The sequence below is a fragment of the Glycine soja genome, chromosome 8 (genome assembly GCF_004193775.1).
Source record: "Glycine soja cultivar W05 chromosome 8, ASM419377v2, whole genome shotgun sequence".
In the NCBI taxonomy this organism is placed as follows: domain Eukaryota; kingdom Viridiplantae; phylum Streptophyta; class Magnoliopsida; order Fabales; family Fabaceae; genus Glycine; species Glycine soja.
This window is the reverse complement of record NC_041009.1, coordinates 39,495,839-39,517,949: the sequence shown is the minus strand read 5'-3', so window position 1 is coordinate 39,517,949 and position 22,111 is coordinate 39,495,839. Positions and strand designations below refer to the sequence as shown.

Here is a 22,111-nt window from a genome sequence, read left to right as displayed (position 1 = left end):
ATAAATGCACTAACTCATGAGTATGAATTATTTAGAATGAATGCAAATGAAAATATTCAGAGTATGCAAAAGAGATTTACACATATAGTAAATCATCTAGCAGCCTTAGGCAAAGAATTTCAAAATGAGGATCTTATAAACAAGGTGTTAAGATGTTTAAGTAGAGAATGGCAACCCAAAGTAACGGCCATTTCTGAATCAAGAGATTTGTCTAACATGTCTCTTGCCACTTTATTTGGAAAGTTGCAGGAACACGAGATGAAACTATTGAGATTGCACCAAAATGAAGAAAATGACAAGAAAAAGATGGAAAAATCTGAGAAGAAAAATCATAGTGAAAAGAAACTGAAGAAAGCATACATCACATGGGATGAAAATGATTTGGAATCCTCTGAAGATTCTGAAAATGAAGAGATAAATCTCTGCCTTATGGCCAAAAGTTACGAAAGTGATGAAGAGGTAACATCTTCAAACAACTTATCTATTTCTTTTGATGAATTGCAAGATGCATTTGCTGATTTGCATAAAGAATCAATTAAACTTGCAAAATTAGTTTCATCATCAAAGAAAACAATTTCAAATTTAGAAAATGAAATTTCGAAATTAAACAAAGAATTAGATCTTCTTAGGAATGAAGTCTCAATCTCTAAAACAAATGAAAAAGTTAATATCCCCACTATTAATGACAAGAAAATAACAAATTCTTGTAGTTGTTGTGATAAATATGTAAAAGAAATTAAAGAGTTGAAAAATTCACTTGCAAAATTTTCATATAGTAGAAATAATTTAGATGTTATATTAAGTAAACAAAGATATGTGTCTAATAAAAATGGACTAGGGTATAAATCTGAAAAACTACAAAAGGTTCATAAAAACTTTTCCACTTCCACACAAAAATGTAATTCTAATTCTATCACTTGTTTTTACTGTGGAAGAAGAGGACATGGCATATCAACTTGCTACTTCAAGAAAAATTACAGTAACATTAAAATGATATGGGTCCCAAAAGGATCCTCAGTTTATACTAACATGCAAGGACCCAATAAAATTTGGGTACCTAAGTCAAAAACTTGATTATGCAGGTATCTTTGAGAAAGAAGTGGTACATAGATAGCGGATGCTCAAAACATATGACTGGAGATGCATCAAATTTTACACATATATCTCCAAAGAAAAGCGGGCATGTAACATATGGTGACAACAACAAAGGTAGAATACTTGGAGTGGGTAAAATAGGTACAAATTCTTCAAACTCCATTGAAAATGTTCTACTTGTTGAAGGCCTTAAGCACAGCCTGCTTAGCGTTAGTCAACTATGTGACAAAGGCTATCTAGTATCATTTGATTCTCAGAAATGTCTTATAGAACATAAGCATGACATTAATATAAAGCATGTAGGACATAGAGTCAACAATGTTTACATGATAGACTTAAGCATAAAACAAGAAAACAATCATTGCTTTCTTAGTAAAGATGATGATCCATGGTTATGGCATAAAAGAATTGCTCACATAAACATGGATCACTTAAATAAGTTAATTTCAAAAGATTTAGTAGTTGGTTTGCCTAAATTGAAATTTGAAAAAGATAAACTATGCGATGCATGTCAAAAGGGCAAACAAACAAGAGTCTCATTCAAACCTAAAAATGTTGTTTCAACCACTCGACCATTACAGTTATTGCATATGGATCTATTTGGTCCATCTAGAACCATGAGTTTTGGAGGAAATTACTATGCTCTAGTTATAGTTGATGATTTCTCTAGATATACTTGGACATTATCTATTACACATAAAAGTGATTCATTCCAAGCATTTAGGAAACTTGCTAAAGTCATACAAAACAAGAAAAATCTCAAGATTGCATCCATTAGAAGTGATCATGGGGGTGAATTTGAAAATAAAGATTTTGAATTATTTTGTGATGAACATGGTATTGAACACAATTTTTCTGCACCAAGAACCCCTCAACAAAATGGAGTTGTTGAGAGGAAAAATAGGTCATTGGAAGAAATTGCAAGAACTTTATTAAATGATACTTCTCTTCCAAAGTATTTTTGGGCTGAAGCTGTCAATACTGCATGTTACATCATGAATAGGGCCTTGATAAGACCAATTTTAAAGAAAACCCCATATGAGTTATTTAATGGTAGAAAACCTAATATCTCTCATCTACATGTTTTTGGTTGCAAGTGCTTTGTACTTAATAATGGTAAAGATAATCTAGGAAAATTTGATGCAAAATCTGATGAAGGCATTTTTCTTGGATATTCATTACAAAGCAAAGCATATAGGATATATAATAAGAGAACTATGAATATCGAGGAATCCATTCATGTTACCTTTGATGAATCTAATGCTATATTGTCAAGAAAGAATATGCTAGATGACATTGCAGATTCTTTAGAACATATGAACATTCATGAACAAAATTCCAAAGGAAATGATAAAGGAAACAATGAAGATCCTCCAGAAGAAGTCAAATCCAATGATGAACTTCCAAGAGAATGGAAAGCTTCAAGAGATCATCCCCTCGACAACATTATTGGTGATATCTCAAAAGGGGTAACAACTAGACACTCTCTTAAAGATTTATGCAATAATATGGCTTTTGTATCCATGATTGAAACCTAAAAATATAAAAGAAGCCATAATAGATGATAATTGGATCATTGCCATGCAAGAAGAATTAAACCAATTTGAAAGAAATAATGTGTGGAAATTAGTAGAAAAACCTGAAAATTATCCTATCATAGGAACAAAATGGGTTTTTAGAAATAAATTAGATGAACATGGTATAATTATTAGAAATAAAGCCAGGTTAGTAGCAAAAGGGTATAATCAAGAAGAAGGAATAGACTATGAAGAAACATATGCTCTTGTTGCAAGATTAGAAGCCATTAGAATGCTATTGGCATATGCATCCATAATGAATTTTAAACTTTATCAAATGGATGTTAAGAGTGCCTTTCTAAATGGCTTAATTCAAGAAGAGGTATATGTTGAACAACCCCCTGGTTTTGAAATTCCTGATAAACCAAACCATGTTTATAAATTACAAAAGGCTCTTTATGGTTTGAAACAAGCCCCTAGGGCATGGTATGAACGATTAAGCAATTTTCTTCTAGAAAAAGATTTCTCCAGAGGTAAAGTGGATACCACATTGTTCATAAAGATAAAGCATAATGATATTTTGTTGGTTCAAATATATGTTGATGATATAATTTTTGGATCCACTAATGATTCATTGTGCAAGGAGTTTTCCCTTGATATGCAAAGTGAATTTGAAATGTCAATGATGGGAGAACTAAAGTACTTTCTGGGATTACAAATCAAGCAAACTCAAGAAGGTATATTCATCAATCAATCCAAATACTGCAAGGAATTGATCAAAAGATTTGGGATGGATAGTGCAAAACACATGTCTACACCGATGAACACTAATTGTTACTTAGATAAAGATGAATCTGGTCAGTCTATAGACATAAAACAATATCGAGGTATGATCAGATCTCTTCTTTATTTATCTGCTAGTAGACCTGATATTATGTTTAGTGTATGCATGTGTGCTAGGTTTCAATCCAACCCCAAACAATCACATTTAAGTGCAGTAAAGAGAATCATGAGATATCTATTAGGAACAATCAATTTAGGATTATGGTATCCTAAGAATTCAACATGTAACTTAATAGGATATTCTGATTCTGATTTTGCCGGATCTAAAACTGATAGAAAAAGTACAAGTGGAACTTGTCAATTTATTGGATCGGCTCTTGTCTCATGGCATAGTAAGAAACAAAACAGTGTTGCTTTATCTACTGCTGAAGCGGAGTATATCTCTGCCGGTAGTTGTTGTGCACAGATTTTATGGATGAAGCAACAATTATCTGACTATGGCATCATTTTTGATCGCATACCTATTAAGTGTGATAATACTAGTGCCATAAATCTATCCAAAAACCCAGTTCAACACTCTAGAACTAAACATATAGAGATTAGACACCACTTCCTTAGAGATCATGTCCTAAAGGGAGATTGTGTATTAGAATTTGTTGATACTAAGAATCAACTTGCTGATATTTTCACTAAACCTCTCCCCAAGGAAGTGTTCTTCTCTATTAGAAGAGAATTAGGTCTCTTAGATGTAAGAGATTTAGAAAAATAGGGATTGATTGATTGATTGAATGGTTGATTGATTGGTTGATTTACTCTTACCTTTTGATTGTAGATGATTTTGTTTGATCTTGTTTAAATTCTTGTTTTTATGATAGAATTTATGATTTCTTGTGTATATAATAATTGAATGATTGAATTTAGTGTATTAGTAGTGAAAATTAGTCATATAGGATGTATTTGAGCATAAATATAGATATTCTCTTAAGAAACTAGCCTAGGATAGGCTCTGGTAATCGATTACCATCCAGTGTAATCGATTACACATGAACAGGCAGCCTGTAATCGATTACAACATCCTGTAATCGATTACCAGAAGGCTTATTGGGCCTGTAATCGATTACCAATACCTGTAATCGATTACAATGCGTCATCTTCTATAAATACTCACGAAATCAGAGCTGCTGCGCAGCCAAAGCATCCTCCACGTTTTCCTCCATACCTAGAACTTCAAACCTTCGATTCTCACTCAATTCTTCACCAAATCACGTCCCGTAAAGCCCAATCTTCCTCTTTTTCACTCCTCTTTCACTTCCACCAATCAAAATCCAGACAAACTTCATCAAATGGCAGAGCCATCAAAGAAGAGAAAGGGATCATCCTCCACCGCTACCGCTTCTGCCCATCCCTTAATCTCCTTTATTTATTATTGCTTTATATTCATATTCAAATTGTTTCATTTGAATTAATATTTAAGAAGATTGTTATTAAGGGAATTCATAACTTGAGTAAAAAGTGAAATAGATTTTTAATTAGGGGAAATTGTTTGGAATATCTTAATTCAACCCCCCCTTCTTAAGATATCTGAGGCCACTTGTCCAACAATCTTTAGTCAAAACCAACATTCAAGGACCCAAGAAAATTTGGGTACCAAAATCAAAATATGATTATATGAACGATGAACTCCTTGAAGCAAAGTTGATACATTGATAGCGGTTGCTCCAAACACATGGCAGGAGATGCATAAAAGTTTATTCATATTTCTCCCAAAGATAGTGAATATGTGACCTATGAAGACAACAACAAAGGTAAAATTGTTGGAGTTGGAAAAATAGGTACGAATCCCTTTATCTCCATAAAAAAATGTTTTACTTGTTGATGGTCTTAAGCATAGTTTATTAAGTATTCATCAATTATGTGATAAAGACTTTTGGTATCATTTGATTCTCATATTTGCTTCTGATGAGACTAAATCTATTAGGCCAAGAAATGATACTTTGAACGGTATGACATGCTCTACTCTCTTAATTCATTATAACTTGCTGAATGTTTTTCTTCTCTCTGCTCATGATTTGTTTTTGATGTTGACAACGGGGGAGGGATAGATAAAAGATAAGATAGTGATGCAATCCTACCCCACAAGGGCATTGGATAGAAGACTCCAAGTAGATTGGGCTAGAGATCCAAGGGAAGGCCTTAGGGTTCTCATGAGCCTTAGGGTAGATTTTGAGCCCATGGGCTAAGTATGAGCCCGCTTATCTTTGTAAATATTAGAATAGGTTTTTCCTTCGTTTGGGCCTTGTATTTTGGCCATTCTAGTAGTATAGGGTTTTAGCCTTGTATTTCGAGGTATTTTGAGTAGTCTTTGTTGTAGGGATTTTTTTTTGTATTTTCATGTATTTTGCCATGGGGGTGAGCTTAGTTATTATAGGGGGTGCGTAGCTAAGCTCTAGCTTCTCATCTTAAGGAGGTGAGCTTAGCTATTAGAGAGGTATGTGTAGCTAAGCTCTAGCTTCTTTAGGAATCTTCTTAAGGAAGCTTCTCAAGGAGGTGAGCTTAGTTATGAGAAGGGTGTGTGTAGCTAAGCTCTAGCTTCTCGAGGAAGTTTTCTCAAAGAAGCTTCTCAAGGAAGTTTTCTCAAGAAAGCTTTTCAAGGAAGCTACCTAGTATATAAATAGAAGCATGTGCAACACTTGTTATAACTTTGATGAATGAAAGTCTTATGAGACACACTTCAAAGTTCCACTTCTCTCCCTCTTTTATTCCTTCAATTTCGTGCTCCCCCATTCTCTCTTTCTTTTCCTCCATTGAAGCATCATCTCCAAGCTTTTTATCCAAGGCTCATCTTGGTGGTGAAGCTCCTTCTTCCATGGCTTATTCCTTAATGGATGGCACCTCCTCTCACCTCTTTTCCTTTGTCTTCCGCTGCATCTCCATGATGGAAAATCACCATTAAAGGACCCTATTGAAGCTCAAAGATCCAGCCTCCATAGAAGCCCCACAAGCAAGCTTCCATCAAGTGGTAATCAGAGCACAAGAGCTTCAAGTAGGTGCTCCTTAAACCTCCATTAATTTTTTTCTTTACCTTATCTTCCATTGTTGTTTCTTCATTTTTCTCCATGTATCTCCTCACATGTCTTGTGATAAATGTTGTTAACATGATTCTTTAGAGTTTCCACCGATTAAACTTGCTATAGAAGCTAGATTTGATTTTCTATAGTTCAAATTTCTTGTTCTTGTTCTTGAACCATGAATTGTGTTGAGTTTAGGTTCCTTTGAGTTTTGTCTTGTTATTTTTTGTGGCTAAAACCTAAACCATAAAATTCTTACAAAAACATTAAAGTAGAATAAAACCTCAAAAATCTAGAGTGACTTGTTCACCTATTGTAGTTTTGTCATAGAAGTCATGTCTAGTCATGAAACTTGTCACATAAGATTTCTTATGTTGTGCCGAATTTTATTTTCTTGTTTCTTTGTCTAACTCATTTGTTCATGAGTGTATGGAATTCTTATAGCCTATTATTTGATTTGAGTCAAATCTTTCATGTTAATTAGTCCTTAACATGTTCATGCAAAATTCTTAGAGAGTCTTTGATTGTGAACCTTTTCTTGAACTTTTAGGTTTCCTTATGATTGTGTCTATTGTGAATTTGAGTTTTGGTGATTGAATTGCTGGCTGAAATGTTGATCCTAAGTGAATATTGAACTCCTAAAACTGTGGTAAACAATCCTAGTGAGTTCAACATACATAGGAAGGTTGAAAGTAATCCCAAGGCAATCAATATACCATGCTTAAAAAAAAAATTGCTGGTGCTGGCAGCTTGGACATACAAACTTGTAAAAATTACTGAGAATTGGTTACTTCGAATTTTGAGCTGAAATTTTTAATGAATTTTCTAGACATCTGGGAAAAAGTTACAAAAAAAGAACCAAGTGATTTGGATAAAATTAAAAAATACTAAAAATCACACAAGTTGGCAGAAAAATCAGTATCCAGAAAAAAAAAAGTGAAAGGGAAGTGTGTTTGTTGTTTAGGCTCAAAATTTATTCTATAATTGGTGCCTATGTTATACCAATCTTAGTTCCGAAATTTCAATTGAAAATTACTGTGAAAACAAGTGCCAAAGCTAGAGGTTTGTTGAGTCTTTTTTTTTGTAGTTTTTTTTACTCTACTCTAGAGCCATTCTAAGTTTCTCTTTGAGTCCTAGCTTGCTTCTATGTCCTTTTCATTGCTTTAATTGTTGAGTAATCCTTGAAAAATTGTCTTGTTAAAACTCCATTGGTTTAGCTTTCATTTCATTTTTTTTTGGTCTTTGGTTATTGCTTGTCTCTTTGTTTCCTTATTTGTGGGTTTCCATATAGGGAATTGGAAGGAGGATTGATGCCATCCCTTGAAGAATTTGAGTCAAGAAGAAAGGGGCCAACCACCTTAAGAGCTATTGGACTAAGAAGCACTCCAAATTGAGTGAATCACCAAAGAGAGAACAACCACCAAAATTAAGGACCGTTTTGTAATTTTGTAATTTGCAATTTACTTACCTTCATTGCTTTCAAGTTTTGTAACAAAAAGGCCTTTCATTGGAAGTGTGTTGGGAGCCTCCAATAGATTACCAAACTTCCATTTGTGTGTAATAATTTTAGGCAATTTTCCTTAGGATAGTGAGTATTTTGTTGGGAACCTTGAATGTGGTCATCCAAACACTCTTAGGATTCGCCTAGTTTACATTTCTTGCTTACTTTCATAACTTATTTCCTTTACCTTCCATTGTCAAACCGCCTAGATAGCTTTCCTTTTACCAATTAGTTTTTTACCTTATCTTTCACACCTCTTTTAGTGTTTATTTTGGCTAGTTTCAACCATAGTTTCTTTTACCTTTTGTTTTCAAACCTCCAACAAGAAAGAACCACAACTTAGGAACCAACATGAGTCATCATTCATCTAGTGTTAATGGTGAGGGTACTAGTCATAAAGACCCTTTATCTAGAATCTTAGATGAGTTGAGTTCCCTCAAGTTATGGAAAGAAAAACAAGAGAGAAAAGAAAAAGGAAAAAAAGAGTGGAAGAAATAAGTTAAGATAAAAGAAAGAAAATAAGAGAGGAAGAAAGAAGAAAAATAATGAAAGAAATGAAAAGAGAAAAACATGCCTCCTATAGTAGTCATAACTCTTATAGTAGTCATAACTCTTACAAGAGCCTAAGTAAAGAACTTCGTGACTATTAAGAAGGAAGGCATAGGTCACATCTTAGACCTCACTCCTATAGAAGAGAAAAGGAAAGAAAGTCTCAAGAGGCTAACATTAACCTCCCATACTTCCATGGGAAGGACAATGTAGAGGCTAACTTAGTTTGGGAAATAAGGGTAGAGCAACAACTTAAAAAGAAGTCTACGTCAAAATCTTATGGCTCTCACTCTTATCCAAAGAAAGACCAAGGTCAAGGCATATTAGGGGTGACACCTTCTAAGCCCAAAGATGATAAGGGGAAGACATTAGAAAAGCAAGCCCCTAAGGCTAGTATGCAAGAGAAAACTAGCTCTATAAAGTGCTTTAAATGTCTTGGAAAAGGACATATTACTTCTCAATGCCCCACCACAAAAACCATGATTATGAGGGGCCAAGACATTTATAGTAGCCAAGATAAGGCTACTACTTCACCTTCCTCTAGCGAAAGTGAAGAAGCAAAAGGGGAAGAATCTAGTGAAGAAATCTACTCCCAAGAAGAAGGACAACCATTAGTGATTAAAGAGAAGCGTAAGGAGGTAAGTGTCTCTCCTCCAAGAGGTTGACTAAGAAGGAAACTCATTTTACAATAAAGACAAACATTAAAGAAACTTTCCCTCTTAGACAACATCCACATTTTCTCTTTTTTAAAAAGACACTTGCTAGCATTGCCACACCTCTTGGGCTTGAGTTTATTCCTCAAGTAAAGAAGTTGTTGGATGAGGGTTTGGTTCGCAAGAGCTTAAATCCTTGTGCTTTGTTGGTGCCCAAAATAGATATTATTAGGCACCAAGTCCCTAAAATAAGTGGTATGATGAATGTTTTAAGTGGTGCAACCCTCTTTTGTAAAATCACTCGTGCACCTAACATGTTCATGGTGTGTGTACATAGGGACCCATTAGGCAGGTTTGTTCTTATTTTTAGTTTCAATACAAACTTAGGTACTCATATGGGACACCTTAGGTTTGTCATACTTTTTGGTAGGAATAATCAATATGAAAATATAGGAAAATGTATGTTTTATTGCGTTACTTTTCTTAATTTGTCAAATAGTGATCAAGGGGTTCCCATGAACCCTAAGAGAATAAAGGTCATTCCTGAATGACCCACTCCACCAAGTATAAGAAAAATTTGGGACTTCCATTACTTAACAAACTTTTACAAAAGGTTTGTCCCATATTTTTCTATACTTGTAGCACCACTCATTGAGTTGGTGAGGAACCATGTTCCTTCATGGGAAGATGCCCAGGAAATGGGTTTTCAAACCTTACCTTACTTCAACATACCAAACACCACTAATACATATGTTTTTGTTCTTTTTATAGGTGTCGAGGGAAGGAGCCCAGAGTATGAAGAACCTCGGGATTTGAGGTCAAATCCTTTCCAAGGTGGAGGGAATGATGCAATCCTATCCCGCAAGGGCATTGGATAGAAGACTCCAAGTAGATTGGGCTAGAGATCCAAGGGAAGGCCCTAGGATTCTCATGAGCCTTAGGGTAGATTTTGAGCCCATGGGCTAAGTATGAGCCCGCTTATCTTTGTAAATATTAGAATAGGTTTTTCCTTCGTTTGGGCCTTGTATTTTGGCCATTCTAGTAGTATAGGGTTTTAGCCTTGTATTTCGAGGTATTTTGAGTAGTCTTTGTTGTAGGGATTTTTTTTTTGTATTTTCATGTATTTTGCCATGGGGGTGAGCTTAGTTATTATAGGGGGTGCATAGTTAAGCTCTAGCTTCTCATCTTAAGGAGGTGAGCTTAGCTATTAGAGAGGTATGTGTAGCTAAGCTCTAGCTTCTTTAGGAATCTTCTTAAGGAAGCTTCTCAAGGAGGTGAGCTTAGTTATGTAAGGGGTGTGTGTAGCTAAGCTCTAGCTTCTCAAGGAAGTTTTCTCAAAGAAGTTTCTCAAGGAAGTTTTCTCAAGAAAGCTTCTCAAGGAAGCTACCTAGTCTATAAATAGAAGCATGTGTAACACTTGTTGTAACTTTGATGAATGAAAGTCCTATGAGACACACTTCAAAGTTCCACTTCTCTCCCTCTTTTATTCCTTCAATTTCGTGCTCCCCCTTTCTCTCTTTCTTTTCCTCCATTGAAGCATCATCTCCAAGCTTCTTATCCAAGGCTCATCTTGGTGGTGAAGCTCCTTCTTCCATGGCTTATTCCTTAATGGATGGCGCCTCCTCTCACCTCTTTTCCTTTGTCTTCCGCTGCATCTCCATGGTGGAAAATCACCATTAAAGGACCCTATTGAAGCTCAAAGATCCAGCCTCCATAGAAGCCCCACAAGCAAGCTTCCATCAGATAGTAAGGGGAATTATCTATTTTTATTGAGACAATTTTTTATATATATGTGAAATCTATGAAATCTTCAATTGTCTCATATACGCAATCATTGCAAAATCAAGGTGGAGTAAACAACCAAAATAAATATTCTTTTTACTCCTAACCTACAGATGGTTGTCATAATCAAAAAGGGAGAGAATGTGAATCATGCAGGTTTTGATGATGCCAAAAAGAATTTACTTGATAATGGTTGTCATCATCAAAAAGGGGGAGAATATGAATCATGCAGGTTTTGATGATGTCGAAAAGAATTTACTTGATAATGATTATCATCATCAAAAAAGGGGGAGAATGTAAATGTATGAATACAGGTTTTTGATGATGCCAAAAGTATAATCAAACAAGATTGCTTCAAGAAACATTCAAGGTTAAGAAAATAGAGATTGCTTCAAGATTAATTCAAGGTCAAGCAAACAAGATCAAGAAAAAGATAAGACCTTAGTTCATTTGTTAAAAGAATCTCACTGGTTGATCAACTTTGGCCTCAAACAGTTATTTGCCAACAAATCAAGGCATTGGTAATCGATTACCAGGCAGTGTAACCGATTACCAGAAGACAAGATTTCAAATGAGCTTTTCAAAAGGGTTTTGAAATTTGAATTTTAAATCTTAGAATCGATTACCAAATGTTTGTAATCGATTACCAGTAACGACACTTTAGAAAACGCTTTGAAAAGTCATGACCCTTCAAAATATAACTGTGTAATCGATTACCAGAAACCTATAATCGATTACCAGTGAAAAAACTTTAGAAATTTTTTTTGAAAAGACACATCTCTTCAAATCATTTTGAAAAGGCATGATAGGCCTATATATATGTGTGTCTGACTTCAAAAAAAGAGAGAGATGTTCTAAGAGAACTTAATTGTAAAATGCTCTCTAAACAACTCTTGGCCTAACACTTGCAAATCTATTGAGAATTTATCTAGGATCTTCAATTTGTATCATCTACTCTAAAGGAGAGAAATATTTTTGTTCATCTCTTGAACTTAATTGTAATCAAGAGACGATGTGTCTCTTGGAGTGTGAGAATCTTGAACACAAGGGTGAGGGATCCCAAGGTGTGTTCAAAGTCTGTAAAGGATTTACAGAGATAGTGGAAAATCTCAAGTGGGTTACTTGAGGACTGGTCGTAGGCACGGAAAGTGGCCGAACCAGTATAAATTGAGTTTGCAATTCTCTCTTCCCTTATCTTATTTATTTTATTGCAATCAATTTTGTCTTACATGTTTAAATAACATTATTAAATTGATTGTTGCTTCTTCTTCTGCATTCTGAGCCTATCTTTTAAAAGGGAGTTAAAAGTTTGTTAGTGGGAAATTTTGTAAGACTTAATTCACCCCTTCTTAAGTTATTGATGCCACTTGTCCAACAAAATTAATAATTAAAACAATAAGGAAAAAAAATAGATGCTTGAAATTCAACAATTTAAAGGCTCTAATGTAATCTCCGTTTTAGTTTTTTAAGGTGGTCAATGATTCAATGATGTAATTTTCATTTTTAGATACACTAGTTCTACTTATTCAGAAGCTCTAGCAAATGATCTCTCCTTCATTTTTTTTCGATAATTAAGATAAGCTCATTGATAATTTCCATTACTAAGAGACAACCCAAAACAAGTTCTTAGTATTTAGCCTATCAATATTATTACGTTCTAGAGAAACCTAATTCTAACTAATGAAGACACAAACTTAGTTTATTAATGTTATATTTCTACACAACAAAGATCATTATTTATCCTTACTTACTAGAACTAATAGACAATTATGGATCTATAATCCTAATTGATATTACACAATTTCATAAATTGAGCAAAAGACTCTAGCTAGTGTGCTCAACTCACAAAATGGTCTCTGTTGTAAATAACAGTAGAAATATAAATACTTAAAAATTAGCAAAACAATTAAGAAAAAATAGACTTCACAATTGTCAGGAGCCTTTAATTAAGGGTCAGAGTAGAACTTAAACCATTGAAGGTTTTTTTATCCAAAGATAAGGAGAAAAGATGATTTTTTTCTTTTTCGATTTAGAAAAAAGGTCTTGTTACAGAAGAAAAGTAAATGTTTTCTATCTAGCAAGGAAACCTGTGGGGTGAGTCTTGAATGCACGTGGTTTTCATAATATGGATAATAAAAATATTATTGTCAATATTAAACATGTCTAATAGTTGACAAATAATTTACTATAATCGAATGTAAGTATGTAACATACGTTATATAAAGCTCATGATAAAAGTAGAAGGAAGAAAGGGATAGGTCATGACTTCGAGTCCCTCCATTAACAAAAAATTAACATATTAACAATTAATATTTATTGATAAAAAATATATTATATATAACTAGGCTGGCCAAAGGTCATAACCTGTACAAAATACCCAATCTTTGGATACATGATTGACATTTAGTATCCCTTATGACATATTAAGATAGACATTGCAGTTTCCATGGTTATGGCATGACCTAGACCATCTTATTCCTCTTAAAATTTTAAATTTATTGGGTTTAAGCCCATTAGGACCTAGGTATATGTACTCCATCCCATAGGTTTTTACTCCCTGCATTCTCATTTTGCTTCCTACACCCCACTTTTAAAATATCCCTAAACTACCATTCTCATTTTATAACTTTCCTCTTCCCTCTTCCGAACCTATTTCTCCTAACACGCTGAACACCCCCTTCAACTACTCTCAACAGCCTTCACCTCTATTGGAGTGTCGTCTCTACATGCAATGTTGTCTCCATTTGCGTTTAATTGTTAAATCTCACAAAGGTTGGTTTTTTTCCTAAATATTTGGTTGTTTTCGTTCATTTGCATAACTCATGTGAGGCTGACTCGACACACATACTATTAAGTTGTGTTGTTTTCTATTTTTATTCATGTTTATTTTTTTGACATATGGGGTCTCGAAGAGGAATATATCAAAAGAATCCGGATAGGCTATTCTAGAAGGGTTATCATTATTATTGAAAGCCCATTGAATAGTCTTTCCAAACTACTAAAATTACCTTTCTGGAATAGTTGTTCTAGAAAGTGCAATATAAGTTTTGAATTGCTCGTTTCATAATATATATTGTAGTTTCCATAATAGCTATTCTGGAAGGGGGATTTTGTAGTCCGGAAAGGATATTCTTGAAGGGGGATTTGGTAGTCCAGAATAGCTATTCCAAAATGGTTATTGTGTGGTATGGAAAGTCTATTCCGAAAGAGCGATTTGTGTAGCCCGAATAGGCTATTTCTAAAGGGTTATTTATGTACTATGGATTACCTATTCTGAAAAACAAGTAACATTCTAGAAAGAGGATTCTGAAAATATTTTCTTGAAATTCATAATTTGTCATTTTAATTTACATTTAGAATTGCCTTTTCTGGCGTAATCATTAAATTTTAAGAATTTCAATTAAATAATATAATTAAAATTCATTTGTACTAGATGTTGTTAGTTTAAAATTGTAGTTATTATGGAGGAAGATTACTTCAAAAACATGTTGGATAAAGTCAATATTGGTGAAGATATAAGGAATGAATTCGAGAGAGACATAAAAAATAATGATTGTAGTGAATTTTTTTACAACTACAGAGGTAATTCTCTTGTGTATTTTTTTTATATAATTTATGTACTATTAGAAAATATGAACTTTGACAAACTTATGTTGTATGTTGTTTATGTAGGTATTTGATAACTGAGATGAGTTATTGAAATGGGCTCGGGTGATTGCATTTGAGTTGGGTTTTTGATCGAAGTTGTACTCAAATCAAATAAACATTAAAATGCAGTATCTAGGAAGTGATCCTAGGTTGTCTCCCAGTGAGCAATGGTCAAACAAATGTTCATAACAATAATAATAAAACAGTAACGAAATGGGAGGGGGGAGTTTGTTTGTTTTTGTAATTTAAACAGCAAGCAAACTTGAATTAAAAAGATAACAGATCTAAAACATGTTGTTTCCCCTTGATTCAAAAACAAATCTCTTATCCTAGGTTATGAGAATTTATCCTTAATCAGTTCAACCACTTAATCCAACCCGAAATTAATTTACTAAGCGAAAATTAACACAAGGCTGTCATTATGTGATTAAGCAACACATACACCAATTAATCCCTCTCACATGTCCATTAAGCATGAACATTAATTAAGCACAGAGATAATTAATCAAGCATTAAGCATGCATGAATTAATATCGGCAATAATACAGAATAATTGGTGAAGGGGAAAAATTAATCAGAATTTAATATTAATAACAAAACCTCAAAGAGAGTTATGCTTAATCCTCAAGAGAAAGCAACACTAGAGATTCAGCCTTCCATTAACAACAAAAATGAAAACAACAACTGGAAACTAATTGCAACACAAAAATGAAAATGAATCTACAAACAGAAATCGAAAATGAAATTGCAATTGGAAACGAAATGCAGAAACAAATAGGAAATCAAAGGCAGAAAACGAACTGAAATTAGAAGACAGAAATGAAAACAAAATTGGAATTAAAAGCAGAAAACGAAACTGGAATTTGAAGCAGAAAATGAAAATGGAGTTGCTACGTGAACAGTACCATGTGCATGAACAGTAACACGAAAAACTGAAAAATGAAACCTTACCAAACTCTCCCTATGTGAACAGTAACCGACCACCTAAAAATCCTAGTAGCTGGGCTCCAAAGCTTACAAATTTGATTTTGGGCCCAATAACAAAAATACAGCCCAAAAATGAAATAAAATAAAATTGGACAGCAAATAAAATTGTCTGCTCTCTTCAAGTCCAAGCCAGTTTAGCCCAATTTCGGATTTAAGCCCAATTGCTTATAATTCTCCTGAAATTAAATTAAAACACATAATTAGTCAAGTAAGCCCAAATGATAAAATTGCATAATTAATTTGACAATTAAGGCTAATTAATAATTAAAATGGTGACAGAAAGGTGTAAGAAATAGGAGAAAATAATGACACATCAGTTTTGTTATTGTTGTTTTGAGATCAGACACAACAAATGGGCATACAAATCTCGCAACCAACTAAGACAACGTATGCACCTCATGTTTTCTTTCTCTCTTTATGTGCATCCTTCGTTTTAACTCCAAGTAACTCCTCCAACACAAGAACTGCTGCATCCTTTTCCATATGCTGAAAATTGTAAAAAAAAATCCAATAATGGGATTATGTAGTAACAATGACACATCATCTAGTGTTATCTTCACCTCTCTCACAAGCAAATGGAACATGTTTGTCTCCCTATGCCACCTCTTTGCAAAAGCAGACAACAGTCCCTTGCCTACTTTCTCCTAGCTGCATGTGGTCAACAAAAATAAACTAGACCCCTTGACCAACTCCTTTATCTGCTCATGTAGGGCAATTTCCTTCTTGAGCTTTCTCCCAATGATACTAACTTTAGTTCAACATGACCCTCCAAGTAGATAATTACCAAATAAGTTCCAACAAAAAATGAATGTTTGAATAGTTCAATAAATATAAAAATATTCAAATGCAGTTAGTAGTTTACCAGTCTGTCCTATAAGCTTCAAGCCATGTGATCGACATATGAGGTCAACAATGATGTGTCCTCAAGCCCACTAGGAAAGACATCAGTGGCTTTTGGGTCCTGTTGCTTCAAAGGCTTAACAAGCTCCACAAGCTCATCAATCACCATAGGCTCATCAACCACCACAGGTTGAACATGCTCCACTACTTGACTTTCTACATGTCACTTACGATTTGACATTGTAGGTCTTATGCGTTTATCACCATGATTGTCACCATCTAAATTGACTCTTTTTGTACATGCCATTTGAACATAAATATACAAAATGTCAAAACCTAATTTTAAATAACTTCACATCTATGAATGTTAAGCAATTATTCTAACCTCCTTAATAGTAATTATACAAATGCAAAACAGGTCCAAACAACTTAAATAATCATTGACCTAACAAAATGACTAACCTCACAATCAAACCATCATGGAGTGATTATTCTACTCTTGTTCTCACAACCTAAGCACAATCATTCAAATAATAAAGTCAAAAACAAAGAAGAATATCAATCGGGAAATGGCATTCCAAAAGTCCTTTATCATTCTTGATTGGGTAATCTAGAATTCCTACCCTTAAAATTCCAAAATGGGTATTCCAAAAGGCTCTAGATATCCGAAATAGGTGCTCCAGAACTACAACAAACCTCTTATGGAACACATGTTCCAGAATGTTCACTGCCTTCCAGAATGCCTATTCTGAAATTTGTGGATGGAATTTTGGAATACTCATTTCGGATAGGTTTGCAACCCAAACAACCCATTGAACCCAAACACCTTTAAATTTTGTTCAAATGCCCCATTGCACAGTTCGGGAAAGGAAGGGGCGGGAAACTCACCTTTGTCGTCAGTGTCGCACGAAAGGGAAAAGGGATGCTTTGAGAATTGGGGGAGACATTGTGTTATGAGGGAAATGCCAACATCGCATGAAGGGGAAGGGGGGGTCCTACGGTTAGGTTGAATGAATGAGGGAGACGCGGGGTTTGAGGTAAACTTTGACATTATTGTAGCAGGGTTTGAGGTTGACTATGGCGTAGCTACGGTGGTGCCGCCAAGGAAGTCAGGAAGAGGGGTGTTGTGGGTTGGGGCAACATGGAGAACAAATTAGGTTGGGGGTGCTAGGGTTACCGGTCATACATCTTGGAGTACAATTTTGTCCAAGCAGTAAATATCAATGGGGGCAAAAAGTAAAAGCCAATCCTATATAGACGTTGGACCATTTAATTACGGACCTAGAGCCCATTCTATTAATGTTCTTATTGAATCTCTTTGGTTCCATTATGTCCATGTTCCAGTAGTTTTTTAGTATTTAGAATTTGGCATTATTAAGCTTTGATACATTGTAGAGAATGGATTGATTGTTTCACTCTTTTGTTAATGTTTGGATATCTTTTTATTTAATTCTTATTGAAGTCTATTAATATAAATTTACTTACCGCTTATTCACATATTGTGAATATGTAGATAGAACTTAGAGGTGAACCTAAATATTGAATATGTAAAAATTGAACTCAGGACTTAAATCATGAGAGTAGATTTAGTCTTTCAAAGAACTGATGAATTATCATTTATCATCCATCCTAAAGAGTCCAACTAAAATTCAATTACGACAAGATTAGTAATTAGTTTAATTGGCCAATATTCTTTTATCTCGAGAATGGATCAAAATAATTCTTGTATCTAAAAAAGAACATTAGGATAATTCACCTTCATAAGAGATTCAATCTTAATTAAAGGATAATTAGTTTGGATTCATCAATTATTATTGTGGTAATCCCAACCCTAGAAATAGTAAGAACTTACAAAAAAACTACTAAGAACTTAAGTTTTTAGTCCCTAAAACTTTTTTAAAAATTTGATTTTTAGTTGTTTGACCGATCAAAATTTCTAAATAAATTTTAAATTCAGTTTTTAGTCCAATAATAAAAATTTGAGACTAGAGGGAGTATTTACCAAGGGTGGATGTTACTGAAGAGTGAAGACTATGCACAATTATCAAATCAAACCTTGTGGATCTAGAGTAGGGAATAATAACGAGATATCAAAGCAGAAAATTTAAACAGTCTTGGAACCATTTCACTTCCCAAGGAAAGCTTCATTATATAGCAAACATATGAACACACATTGATTTGATATCACAAACTTCAGGGGCAGGCTTAAGTGAAGGTACAAGGGTTAACATTAAGAAGTTCAAGAGGAGCAATCAAACATGTGGGGGTGTGATTTCCTCGGTAAGCTCGGTTGAAGCATTCAGCTTTCTGCCTCTTTCACTTCTGCTATTATCAGCAAATTTCAAGCTTGCATGATGGGAGCCTTTCTCCTTCTCCTTTGAGTTCCACTCAGCCAAGTAGTAATCTTCCTCTGTGACCTTTTTAGATGAAGGACCAGAGAACATGCCACCCCATTGGGGAAAGTAGATTAAGCATATTGGCAGGCTGCATATTATGATCATGGCTCCCATTAGAGTGATTCCTCTTTCTTTTGAAAATCTGGATCCTTTGAAGAAAATTAGTTGGGTGACAACTGCTCCCACGTTGCCTCCTCCTCCTGTCATTCCAGATATAACTCCTAATGACCTGAAAATGCATATTGTTAGAATTAATCACAAAAAAATTATTTAGATAGGATTTGGTTGGATAAATTTCTCTATAAGTACTTGTAGGAAAAGAAAATAATAAAAAAAAAAGAGATGAATTTCTCCATAAGGTAAAATGAACTCTACATTAATTAATTTGTAGATGTCCTCTCATCTTTTAGAAAAATTATGAGAGTTTTTACAAATCAGTGAATAATTAACTAATAGAAAGTTTATTTTATCTTAAAAAAGAAGTTTATCTTTTTTTTCTTAGAAGTGTTTTTTAAAAAGCTTATCCAAATAGACCCATATAATTATATATGCACTTTGTTTATATGACTATCTTTTTGTGAACAAACTTTACCAGCTTTCAACCTTGTGTCAAGTGTGCATGTGATGTGACTGTGATTGCACATATTTATTGTGTTGAAATCTATTGTAAGCTTTGGAATCATTTGTTGGTCAAAACAGAGCTGTTAAGAGTAGTTATCTTTACTGCTAGTCTAAAGAAGGAAAGAAGATGCATGAAACATATGCTATGTGCAAGAGAATCATTTGTCTTAACCTGTTACACATATAATTAAGGACTACTTTGCCTGTTGTGTCAGGTGATCTGATAGGTTATAATAAATTAAACAACTAAATTGACATTTCTTTTGTTCTCATATTTTCTCCCCTTTGTGGTTAATCTGAGTCTGACACTTAACTATTGATTACTATAATGGAAATGTTGAATTTGCAAAATTTGCTAAATAATGATTTATACATAGTGGAGAATAGGGAAAGCGCTTTAAGAAGGACATGTTCGATTCCCTTCTCACTTTTTGGTTTTAAAAGCTGATTTTTAAAATAATTTCATACTTCTCAACAATCAATTTCTCGTACAAAATCTCTGAAAACTTTTCCAAAACAAATGTCTTACAAACCAAAAGTAGAGACAACTGAGACATGTTTTCTCATCCTCTTCTTTTTTGTTTAGTGGTTCTAATTCAAGAATGAGTTAGCTAGACTGATGCTATATGTGATGAGACAAGAACTTGGTGTGAGTGATTTTCTTTGTTGTTTTTTCAAAAACCACAAACAATATTTAGAAATAGGAATCAAACACATCCTAAGACTAAAGATAAAAACTCAAGTGATTGTAATTGAAATATAGTGACTCAAAACCTTACCTTCTTGAGACAAAAGGAACAATCCCAAAGGTCATTCCACACGCGGCTTGGACGAACACAGAGAATATGATCATAACAACAATGGATACACTTAAAGATCCCACCAGGCCAAGAATTATGCAGAAAACACCAGCCAAGGTTTGGCATATCCATAAAGCCCACAATCTTCCCCTCATGCCAAACCTCTTAGCCATTACATCAGATATATAACCCCCACCAGGCCTAGAAAAAAAGTTAGCCAAGCCAAAGCTTGCAGCAATGATTCCAGCAGTGTGGAGTTTGAGATTAAACCTATCATAGAAGTACTCAGCAATGATGTTGTCTATGGTCAACTCCACCCCAAAGCAGTATCCATAAGTCAACCCTAGAATCCATCCCCTATAGTTAGTAACACCATGAAACAAAACTCTAGAGAAATCATCTTTGGCTTTTTCCCCTGACTTCTTCAAGCGGTGGAAGTTCCCATCGGGCATGTCCTGACCAAATAAGAGGATGGAGAATGCTGTTAGCATTTGGAACATGGCAGGGACAAAGAATGCGATCCTCCACGCAGTGAATTTGGAAGCGCCAATGTCGCGGATGAGGGAGAATACTAGAGGCATGATGAGCTGGGTAGCCCCTCCTCCAAGGTTTCCCCATCCACCAGAGAATCCGTTGGCTGAACCAACCACCGGAGCAGAGAACATGGAGCTCATCCAGAACTGGGTAGATACAAATGTGGCCAGCGAGAAGCCGGTGAAGAACCGAACTAGAAGGTAAGAGGTGGAAGAGTTGATGATGGATGTGAAGTACACAAACGGTGCTGTGAGGAGAATTAATGATGCAGAGGCCAGGCGCGGTCCGACCAAGTCACAGGCTGTTCCCATCGCAATTCTTGCCAAGACGGCTCCTGAGACCGACGCCACGCCGGCGTTTCCAATGTCAGTGGCTGTGAGGTTGAGGTTGTCGCGGATTATGGGGAGAAGGGGTGGTGCAGCAAAGCTAGACACGAAGCATGCAAAGAAAGAGACCCATGATAGGTGAAAAGCTCTCATGTGGGGATTGGCTAAGGAAAATAATCTGAACACAGTGGCCTTGTTTTCAGAATCCACAGGTAGAGCAAACTTTTGTTGTTGTGATTCATTGGCAGTTGCAGCAGGGAGTTCTATATCCATGTTTGTACCTTAGTTTCGACTGGCCTAAGCAAAAGGGTAAGTGTTTAGCTATTGATTTGGTTTGGAATATATAAGACCTTTGTGTGTGTGTGATAAGAGCAGAGGTAAGGGATGCACAGGGCCTTGTTTCTAGGACAAGGTTCCTCCTATGGAAAACGAAAATTGGATAAACTTTTCTCCCCTTTTCATTGCTTGCAACCTTCTTAATATTCTACTCAACAACAGAATTACAACAAACCCAATAAAAAAAATCCGGGATATTCTTTTGATTCATATGAGGATGAGTAATAGAGATATACCAAGATAACTAAGTAAAAGATATAAAAATAGATGTTCTTGTCTTTTCAAGGCTGGCAGTTTTTGAAACTTAACAGAAGCAGATTGGTTCAGAAAACTGAGACTTGGAGAATTGTGTCTGTAATATTTGACTTTTCATATGTGAGAGAGGCACAGTTGGGAGGTTAAAAACTCCTCCATAAGCCGACTCACATTTTTTTTTTACTTTGTTTTTAATCTGGGAAGAGTGAACCAGGTTGGAAATCAATGGCAAAAGAAAGGGACTTGGGAAATGAAGGAAAATTCAAATTTTGACTAAAAGTTGATGAGACAACTAGCTAGTGGTATATAGCACGATTCATTTCAAACCAAGGAATTTCTCGAAGGAAAGATTCTTGCAATCAAGTTGTGTAACATGCATTGACTTTGGAATCTGTTTGAGTGTGAAGTTGAGGAAATTGT

At 34.7% G+C, this 22,111-nt stretch overlaps 1 protein-coding gene and 1 long non-coding RNA gene across 3 annotated transcripts; both read right to left on the bottom strand.

The window, feature by feature from the left end:
- Nucleotides 1-15,433: 15,433 nt before the first annotated feature.
- On the bottom strand, nucleotides 15,434-17,764 carry LOC114421128. Of its 2 annotated transcripts, XR_003668489.1 has the most exons (5): nucleotides 17,312-17,764; nucleotides 16,886-16,935; nucleotides 16,446-16,713; nucleotides 15,979-16,349; nucleotides 15,434-15,759 (listed from the first exon to the last, which is right to left on the bottom strand). It is a non-coding gene; the product is annotated as an uncharacterized LOC114421128 (long non-coding RNA). The 2 variants fall into 2 exon arrangements; XR_003668490.1 differs by lacking the exon at nucleotides 16,886-16,935 and having other exon boundaries at nucleotides 17,312-17,760.
- Nucleotides 17,765-18,493: 729 nt separating this feature from the next.
- On the bottom strand, nucleotides 18,494-21,858 carry LOC114423124 (high affinity nitrate transporter 2.5-like). Its single transcript, XM_028389748.1, has 2 exons — nucleotides 20,220-21,858; nucleotides 18,494-19,048 (listed from the first exon to the last, which is right to left on the bottom strand). The coding sequence occupies exons 1-2, from the start codon at nucleotides 21,371-21,373 to the stop codon at nucleotides 18,676-18,678; spliced, it is 1,527 nt and encodes a 508-aa protein (XP_028245549.1). The 5' UTR covers nucleotides 21,374-21,858; the 3' UTR covers nucleotides 18,494-18,675.
- Nucleotides 21,859-22,111: the final 253 nt, after the last annotated feature.

What these genes read in the sequence shown, in the direction of transcription:
- LOC114423124 (XM_028389748.1), bottom strand. Translation starts at nt 21,373, where the DNA reads ATGGATATAGAACTCCCTGCTGCAACTGCCAATGAATCACAACAACAA. An exon ending in GTTCCTTTTGTCTCAAGAAG is followed by an intron (nt 19,049 to 20,219) that starts GTAAGGTTTTGA and finishes ATGCATTTTCAG; the next exon opens with GTCATTAGGAGTTATATCTG.